At 32.9% G+C, this 9,453-nt stretch overlaps 1 protein-coding gene across 3 annotated transcripts; it reads right to left on the bottom strand.

Annotated features, from left to right (window-relative positions):
- Window positions 1-740: 740 nt before the first annotated feature.
- Window positions 741-8,444, bottom strand: LOC129876437 (pectin acetylesterase 12-like). Of its 3 annotated transcripts, XR_008763372.1 has the most exons (13): window positions 8,087-8,444; window positions 7,534-7,616; window positions 6,885-7,014; window positions 6,207-6,280; window positions 4,787-4,873; window positions 4,587-4,711; window positions 4,428-4,488; window positions 3,579-3,632; window positions 3,417-3,494; window positions 3,181-3,286; window positions 2,829-2,938; window positions 1,160-1,305; window positions 939-1,067 (listed from the first exon to the last, which is right to left on the bottom strand). XR_008763372.1 is itself a non-coding variant. In XM_055951889.1 (12 exons), the coding sequence occupies exons 1-12, from the start codon at window positions 8,298-8,300 to the stop codon at window positions 960-962; spliced, it is 1,266 nt and encodes a 421-aa protein (XP_055807864.1). In that variant the 5' UTR covers window positions 8,301-8,440; the 3' UTR covers window positions 741-959. The 3 variants fall into 3 exon arrangements, 2 of the variants coding, with proteins under 2 accessions (XP_055807864.1, XP_055807865.1); XM_055951889.1 differs by lacking the exon at window positions 2,829-2,938 and having other exon boundaries at window positions 741-1,067; window positions 8,087-8,440; XM_055951890.1 differs by lacking the exon at window positions 2,829-2,938 and having other exon boundaries at window positions 741-1,067; window positions 8,235-8,323.
- Window positions 8,445-9,453: the final 1,009 nt, after the last annotated feature.

Raw genomic sequence — 9,453 nt, 5'->3', positions numbered from 1 at the left:
AAAAGTAAGTGAACTTGAGTCACACTAAAAAAATCTACAACAAACTTCAAAAGAGGCGAGGTCAATGTTTTTAGAAGTTTTTCTTTTTTAACAAAAATCGACTTCTGGAGATCGATCTTTTTAGTGTCAAAAAAATAAGGATTGCAAAACCTACCTCTTGACCTTGTTTCTTAATCATTAATTTTTGCAAAACTCGACCTTTAGAAGGAGGCGGTTTTTTGCACTTTTTTTTAAAAAAAAAAAAAATTGAGGTCAATTTTGACTTTATTGTAATATTACTGAGGTCAAAATTCAAATTCCGAATTGTAGCCAAAAGTCAAGTCCCAAATCAAAATTCAAAGTTGGATCTCAATTCCAAGTCGAGATTTAAATCTCGATTTGATGTCAAAATTTGATCTAGGATTAAGGTTGGGAGTAGGGTCAATTGGGGTAGCGAACAACAACAACAATCATAATTAAAAAATCAAAAAAAATCAAAAAAAAAAAATCTTAGATATCGGGTTAGGGTCGAAAGTCGGGACCTATTTCGCATTAGTGAGGCTTAAAGAAAATTTTTAAAAATATTTTTCTAAGCTTAATGTATGGAAGGCATTTTCCCTAAAATAGAGAAAACTAAGTACATATGAAAAATATTTTTCAAAATATTTAAGTCAAAATATTTTTGTTTATACCAAATACATTTTAAATAAATGTACTCTGTAGAGGTTTCTGCACACTTACATACTTTAAGGGAAGTGCAATTGATGAATACCCATGGATTACCTATATTTATGATAAATAATATGAATTTATATATCAATGTTTGACCCAATAATTGAATACACAAACCATTTTAAATGGGTTGAATCGAATGTATAACCAAAAAATTTATCTATTTTGCCACCCCTAATTACGACGATATGATATCAGATTGTTTCTGCGAAGTTGGCAGAAAAAGAATATTGATTGTAATTTGTAGCTTATTTGAAGACCAGGTTGTGACATGTTTTATCACATGGATAAGCACAGTCAATCGCCTTCACTCCTGCTCTATCAAAATACCAATCTCCAACTGCAAGTGCAACCGGCTGCATATCGTTCAAATGTTTATTTGTCAATGATGTAGAAATGCAAATTATCTTATGCAGTATTCAACATGAATATATAATGTTAAACGTACCTTGTCATTGATAAGTGGAGAATCGTCAGCAAACCATGTATCCTGCCTCTCGGATTGGCAGTGAGCGAAGCATGAGTTTATGAATAACCCATTTTGTGTCGAGGCAGCGAAGCCTTTAATAGCATTTAGCATATCATTTCTAAAACCTGCCCCAAAATGTATTTATCAACACGTGAGTCAAGTGGTGTACACGGGAATTTTCGCAAGCGGTGTCACATATTTAATCAAAAAGTAATAATACTATTATGTCATATTAAAAATACAATACAATATAAATAAAATACAACTCATTTTTTCTTTTGGTCACATAAAATACAACTCACGTATATATTACTATTATACGGGGTGTGCATCAATCGGTTCAATTCAATTTTATCTAATATCGATTCGGTTTATCGATTTTCGATTTTAAAATATGCTAAAACCAATAACAAACCAATCAGATATTTTTTTATCGGTTCTCAATTTATCGATTTTGGTCCTTAACGGTTCGATTTTCGATTTAACCAATAAGAAAAAACTCATAAAATAATTATATGACTTCTCCAACAATTTGGCGCGACAAGACAATAATATAACTTTACGGAAGACTCATAAAATAGAAACAGTATTGATTAACATGAAAAGAACTCTATAAGTGCAACACAAATAAAAGAAATAGGACAATAATGTGAATTGAAAGATAAAAGGCAAAGATAGTAACCAATAAGGTATTAACTATTGATATTTAATATTTATTTAGGGGTAAAATAGTAAATTATTATTTACTTAATGGGTTATCGATTTACTCAATAATTTAATATTAAAAATCAATATAGAACCAATAATCCAATAATTTTTTTATAAAACCATTAAAAATTCAATAAGCCAATAGCATTTTTTTCGGTTCGATTTATTGGTCAGTTCGATTTTTGCACACCCCTAACGATCACTCAGCTCGATGAATTTTCATTTTTTGAAATGGATTCAAAATAACCTCATTAAAAATAATACTAAATACTTTTTTGTTGAAATGGAGGGAGTATATCTCTCTCTCTCTCTATTATATGTATGCATATATATATATATATATATATATCGTACCAAATGATCACTAACAATTCACTATTTATTTAATATAATAAATTGATCTTAATTAATTTCATTGACGAGATGAAATAGGAAAGAAAAAACTTAGAACAGCAACTAACCAGCAATAAAAATTAAAAAGTAAAAAAACTAAAAGAAGCATCATTTTCAAAGATCTAATTAAGCCTGTCGTATAATTTTAATGGTTTTATTTTGGCCTATTTTGTTTAACAGTTTTGTTAATTTACAAGAGGTCTAAGGTCCGAACATGGACAAGCCATCTGTTTTTTGAGTGTGCATATGAGGCGAAAATATTTTTGAACAGATGAAGCTTAAGGAGTAGATAGAGAACACACGACTTCAAGCTGAAAAATGAGGCACCCGACCGAATGAGCTAGAATGCTCTTTATGACAAGCAGTGTCACTTCATTAAATTTATCCTTTTGTTTGTTTTTTGCATTTCGATTATATATACATATTTAATATTTTTTTCCAATGAAGCGGTGTCACGTGACGCCCCTTAGCCTAAGGTAAATCCGACCATGTGTGAATACGTGGTCTATGAATGCTGACACTACTAGAAATAGAGGTTTTTCCCTACCGTGAACCAATGATAAAAGGCAGTCCGGTGCACTAAACTCCCGCTATGCGCAGGGTCCGAGAAAGGGTCCGACCACAAGGGTCTATTGTACGCAGTCTTATCTTGCATTTCTGCCAGAGGTTATAAAAACATGAGTTTCCTACTTATTTTCCATCAAACCAGAAAACGCATGGTAGAAAACAGACTCTCACTTTTTTCATATTAAAACACCTACTAGTTTTTCTATTCTCACTTATTCAATTAAAATATTTGTGGGAATAGCCACTAAACATTTTTCAATGGGAAAATAGTGAGTTTTTAGTGGTGTTAAAAGGGAAAAAAAGGTCAAGTAACAGCTTTGATTGAAGCATACCTTGTAGAAATTGTATTTGTGATGCAGAACATTTTTCATTATTGCGTTTGCAATCATGCCACAAGCCATGAGGATCAGCTACTGGAGGAGCTAAACTGGATTGAACCTATAGGAAGTTGCGAAAGAAAAATATTTCAACATTCCTCGAAGATTGCAATGTATGCAAACACTGAATAGTTGATCTCATTCCATCTCCAAATAGGAGAACTAAAATCTGATAGGGTTAAAGAATTCACCTGCCAGGAATCATAGGCAGCATTTAGTAGAAATAGTGGGGTCTTGATATTGCCGATCAAATTCTGAGGAAAGAAACACTGGAAGGCACAAATATAGGAATTGTATTAGTAACGTGGCATGATATCAGATATTGAAAGGGCAAATATATCAAAAGAACTTACAGAGGTTGGATCAAGTTGGTTGGTACAAGTACTTGGTAGCATCTTCTGAAGACCCTGTTAAATATTACACATATTGATCCTAAGCAAAGCCCGAAGATAGTATACAATCTAAACCTTACTTTCTTTAACGGTTATTCCTTTTTATTTAGTGATTCAATCTAATAAAGGAAATTGCCTAAAGAACCAATAACACAATAACCTCTTGAAATCATTACGGATTTAGCCAAGGAAAGAACACAACTTATGTATATGATCCACAAAGAAAAGAACACAACTTAAGTATATGATCAACATAGGCGATACCAAATAATGTAGTAAGAATTAGTTGTTACATTTGCATTATGTCCGGCTGAATTAGTCCTTTTAGTCAGGATCAATATATACATAAGTGAAATATTCAGCGAACCTCTAATACTGAGAGATCTTTAATTTGGCTCAAGAAAATAACTCAGAATTGGAAAACCCAAATATAACCAAATGAATATAACAATTTCATATAGTCGACATTAGCTAGTTCCGTGTTTAGATTATTTGGTTGATTTTTTTTTTTTTTGAGATAGGTATTTGATAGATTTTTTTTTTATTTTGAAAAGGAAGATATTTGATTGATTGAAGTGGTCAAGACATTTTAAGAAGGGAAACTGCATTTCATGTTTTGGACTTTCATAAATTCTCCAAGGTTGGTGACTTGGTAAGAAGACTGCAGCATCTCCATTACTGTAATAGAAACTTGACAACAATTAATCCTTGGATAAAACACTTTAGTCGTTAACAGTGTTAAGATAATCAAACATGCAAATGTCAGTCGCTTGATAAAATTGACCAATATAGAGTTTGAGTAGTCCGAACCTGTAAGCTTACTACACCTTGGAAAAAGTCTCCGAGTGCGTGCCCACCAGATACATCAGTTCTGTGCATCCAAAAAGGACTTTTTACTAAACCTTTATTCTAGAATTTAAGAAAAGAAAATTATATTAGGTGTTTCAACTTTCAAGATTAGGAAAGTACGCATCCATAAATAATCCGGCATCACTTAGGCACTTCACTTTGGTACTACTTGGGAACAAAGTGCGGAACTCATCACAATGCAATATTGAAGCTAGACCACCAGCAGAACATCCAGAGAGAAGAGCCTGAAGCACTATTAACGATATCAGATTATGAATGACAAGAACAAGAAAAATGACAAGGCAAAAAGTAATTTTGACCTGCTGGGCATTTCGCATTCCTTTTGACATTAACTCGGCCATTGCTGCTCCCCATATACGTTGACCTCTAAACTGCAGTTGTGCATCCTGAAGAGAAATGTAATATAATTTTTCAAACGAAACAAAGGTAGAATAAAAAAGCAAGCTATTGTTTTGATGAAACATACACTACATTTTATACAGTAGGATCATACAATAACTTCAAATGCTTCTTATACTTCCTAACAACAACAACATACCCAATGAAATCCCACAAAGTGGTGTCTGGCAAGGTAAGAGTGTATGCAGATCTTAACCCTACCTCGTGGAGGTAGAGAAACTGTTTCTGAAATGCTTCTTATTCTTCCCCAAAACATAAAATTAGTAATAGGTTTATGCGTGGACATCAGATGGTTAAAATTATAGAGATAGATAAATTGTTGGTATCATGGTAATAGGTAAAATTTCTCAAATTTCAGGTAAAAGGGTATAGCAGAGTGCCCTGTTCCAGCGCCTGCTTATCTCTTAATTAGACTGTGAGCAAATTCTCTGAGCATAGAAACAGCTGGAGGATAAGAGGGAGCTACAAGTAGGTTTATTGACTTTGAACATAAAGCATTTACTGATATTTCTCCTTCAAGAAGCACTATGCTCAGACGTGTCCCCATGAGAACATGGTTCTGAAATTTACATCTTATTCGGAACTTTTCAATGAGAATATGCAAACACAAGCAGATGCAAAAATTAGTAGCACCTTGAAAAGTTTTTTTTTTTGGATAAGGTAATGTAAATTTCATTTAAAAAAGTACCAAGGAGGTACTAAAAGCACATAAACTACAGCACAGCTGCAACTGTTATAATCTTAAAACTTCTATAAAGTCTATGTACTGATCTAAGTTTTCTGCCATACTTCCTTACACCAAAAGTATAGATTTTGAAGACATCTATTTTTAATACTAGCTAAATGATTCATCTGATAAGCAAAAACACTAGCACCTTGAAAAGTTAAAAACTTCTAAGCACATCCTCGGCCTCACCAGAAGCATGAAACTTGGGAAGAGCAACACATAAATGCCAAAAAGTTTAAACACACTTTGTTTCAATTCTCACCATAATGTCATTGAGCTAACAAAAAAGGAAGAGAGCCAAAAGATCACTGTCCTTTTCCCAACCTCCAGCAAGAAGAATATCTATTCATAAACGTCATTTCCCTCCACTACCATTCAAATGCCAAAAGTGCAAGAAAAAAAACGACCAGACAACAAAGAATGTAAAGAAAACAAAATGGTCAAAAAGGTACAGCGATTTGGAGCCACCATGCTGTAGTGTGACAAGTTTCAGCTCTCATTTTTTTCTCCCTCCATTTACTTCTGCAGGCTAACAGCACTTTACATAATCAATGAAAAAGTAAAAGATGAAAATGGTGCATGGTCTTACAAACCTTATTTTCACTGTCCCCTGTAAAGGAGGCACCATCGCAGTAACGAACTTTTACTCTATTCCAGTTAAAAAAATCTGCATTCACAGAAGAGACAGTAAAGAAAAGCCCTTAAATGAAGAATATATAAAATACTTGGGATGTGTTTGGCAATTGTTTTATGTTCGGTTGGTCAAATTTTTTGGAGAACATCTTCTCTGGTTAAGCAAGTTACTTAACAATGAGGAAAATGACTTTCCTAGTGGAAGTAGGGAAAACCTATGTTGTTCAGACTCTCCAAAAAGGTTGTTATACCTGTGTCAAATCCCCCAAAAATGCTCTACTTTTGAGGATCCGACTAGCACAATTGACATTTTTGAAGAGTACAAGCAACATAGGGGAAAACAAGTTCCACAAGTGGCATTCCACATTGATTCTCCCTTGGAAACAAGAAGTTCTGGTCTGGGAGATTATGTCCTCTTACTCTACAACACACCTCATTTTCACCCCACCCACCCCACACTCCGAGAATATTTATCTAGATTCTATACAAATGCTTTTATCATAATATTTTTTGCTTACATACCAAGCAAGAAAATAAGTACTAAATACACTTGTTGTCCTGAAAAAACATTTTCCATAGAAAAATTTTCCTTCCCACCGAAGACACCCTTAGTGTACAAATTACTATCATCAGAGGACCTGGATTTTCTTCAGCCTTGTTACTCAAAATTCCAGTAAATGGAATCTGTTTTTCCATGAATTTTGATGAACCACGTCTAGTCGTTTTGCGGTAAACACAATTTCTGACAGTGTTACACCATCCTCCACCCTGCCACAAGAGGTGTATCACTCAGTTAAGGTTCTGAATCAGTAAATGCAATTATGGAGCTGGCAAATTGTGTATAATGCTAGATGTAGAACATACTTAATTCCTCAATTTAGAGAAGCAGGAAATTTAGAAACTGAAATGTAGAATTCCATAATCATGATCATAGACTGTCATAGGTACCAAACTCTTATGTTAAAGACCAACTTGTCCAACAAAAAAAATAACTACGCCTCAATCACATCTGAGATGGGGTCAGCTATAGGAATCCTCATTATTCATCATTTTAGTCCGATATTATAAAAATACTAACTAGTCAGTGACATTTATTTTAACCATGAGCGCAGCAATCAATTAATCAAGCTATCAATTAAGCCTCAATCACAAGTAAAAATATGTAACACAACAACATCCAACAAAAAACCATTAAGTGAGGAATTTCCTGCTTCCTAAGACAATTAAGTGAGCACTAAATGAGCAACCTGCAACTGAGCAATTAATCAACAGAGATGTCTAGTATACCTCCAATTGAATGACCCAACTGTTTGCCCCTGAACCAGAACCAGGATGTATGTGATAACCTGGTAGAGTTCCATCCAGACACACTGTAAAAACGTAAAAGAATGGTTTCAAAATATTAACCGTCCAGCAATAATGACAATTGACCAAAGCTAATTAGCATATGAGAAAAAAAATAAAAATTACAATCTTAATCAACCAATTGGATTTATCGTTCTCATTGAGCTAAAAGAAAAGGAGTGGGAGAGACAGTGAAAGATGTTAAGAAAAGATTTAACAATGAATTAACTCATATAGTAATTAAATATAAGTTATGATAAAAAAAAAAAAACTAAAATGTGGTGCAAGATCTAAAGGGGGTAGGTTGCAACATCATGTAGTGGGAACTAAAAGACTACCCTTTTGTTTGACAGCAAGAAAAGAAACAAGGAAAATCAATTACGTAAAACATACATAAATCAAGAGTAAGATTGTCCCAAGAAAATTATTAGAAGTTCATAGACACAAGAACACAGGAAGCAGTGTGTGTGTGTGTGTGTGTGTGTGTGTGTTTTACCAGCTCCTCTAGCAGCAGCTCCCGGAATGAGGGTAAGACCAATCATAAGAGGAGTGGGACTAATGGCACCACCACCAGTAGAGGTTCCATAAAAGAATGGCCCCTCACTTTTGTTGAAAATGAAATCTTCAAATTCATATGAACCTACCCATTTGCTAAGTATCAAAACCCCAACAAAAATTAGACCCCAAAACCCTGTCAGAAGCTCTGCCATTTTTATTTTTTATTTTCACTACCCAAATTTTAGTTGGATAGAGACGAGGACAAAGAATGAAGAACAGTACTAGTGAGTACTAGAAATAAGAAAAGAATTTTGGGTCCTTAAATGGAGGTGATGTTTTATATTTATACAGGAAACAAGTGACAAAGTTAGATCTCCGACACAGATTTGTTTGAGGATGGAAATGTGTGGTGGCGGGGGGGCGGGGGGGGGGGGGGCGTTCCTGTGTAATGTGAATACCGGGAAATTGGAAAGTTATTAAATATCTTTATTTACGGTATTAATTGATTACTACACTAAAAATAATTATCCAATATTAATTGATTATCTTACTAAATTAAAAAAGTATTAATTAATTTTTTTCTATATTATTCTTACAATTAACCATTTTTAAAAGTGTTCACACTTATTTGTAAAATTTCAAAAAAGTTATTAATGATGAATCGATAAAACTTTCTTGTTGGTTATAATTTTTTAATATGCGAGTAAAAAAAACAACTATTATGAAACGGAGGGAGTACTTCCTATTTACTTTTACTTGTTTACTTTAAATTTTGCTTGTTTGAAAATTTAGAAAATAATTTGAAAAACAACTAATTAATATATCAAAAATAAAACGTGAAAAAGAATATTTTTTTAATATATTATAATGATAAATAAAAAATAAAATTATTTTTAAAATAATAAATAAGTAAAAATAAATTAAAATATATTCATAGATAAATATAGGCCAATATACTATACTTGACAATGAATTTAGTCCAGCATTTATGTATTCCACATATATATATATATATAAACCTGCTTACGAATAATAAAGGAAAATGTGGTCGGCCCGGCGCACGCTTAGAATCTTAACAACAATATATGAAATATTGTGCACTTTGTGTGGTCGGGAAAAATATTGTACGTGTTCTCATTACAAGTCAAGGAATATAGTTTCAGAAAGGTTTCTACCCACCAAATTTTTATGTCAATTAAATTAGCTTCAAATTTGATAGCATCCGCGGTGATATATCTCTATAAAAATAGATGAATTTTAATAGAAAACTAAGAAGATATTTAACATGAAAGAAAAGCTCAAAAATGAGTTCGAAAATTATGAATAAAAATGAATTAGAAACTATACATATTTGGATAAACTGTC

The sequence above is a fragment of the Solanum dulcamara genome, chromosome 12 (genome assembly GCF_947179165.1).
Source record: "Solanum dulcamara chromosome 12, daSolDulc1.2, whole genome shotgun sequence".
Lineage (NCBI taxonomy): Eukaryota > Viridiplantae > Streptophyta > Magnoliopsida > Solanales > Solanaceae > Solanum > Solanum dulcamara.
Note: the sequence above shows the minus strand (reverse complement) of the source record. Positions and strands in the feature narration are given on the sequence as shown.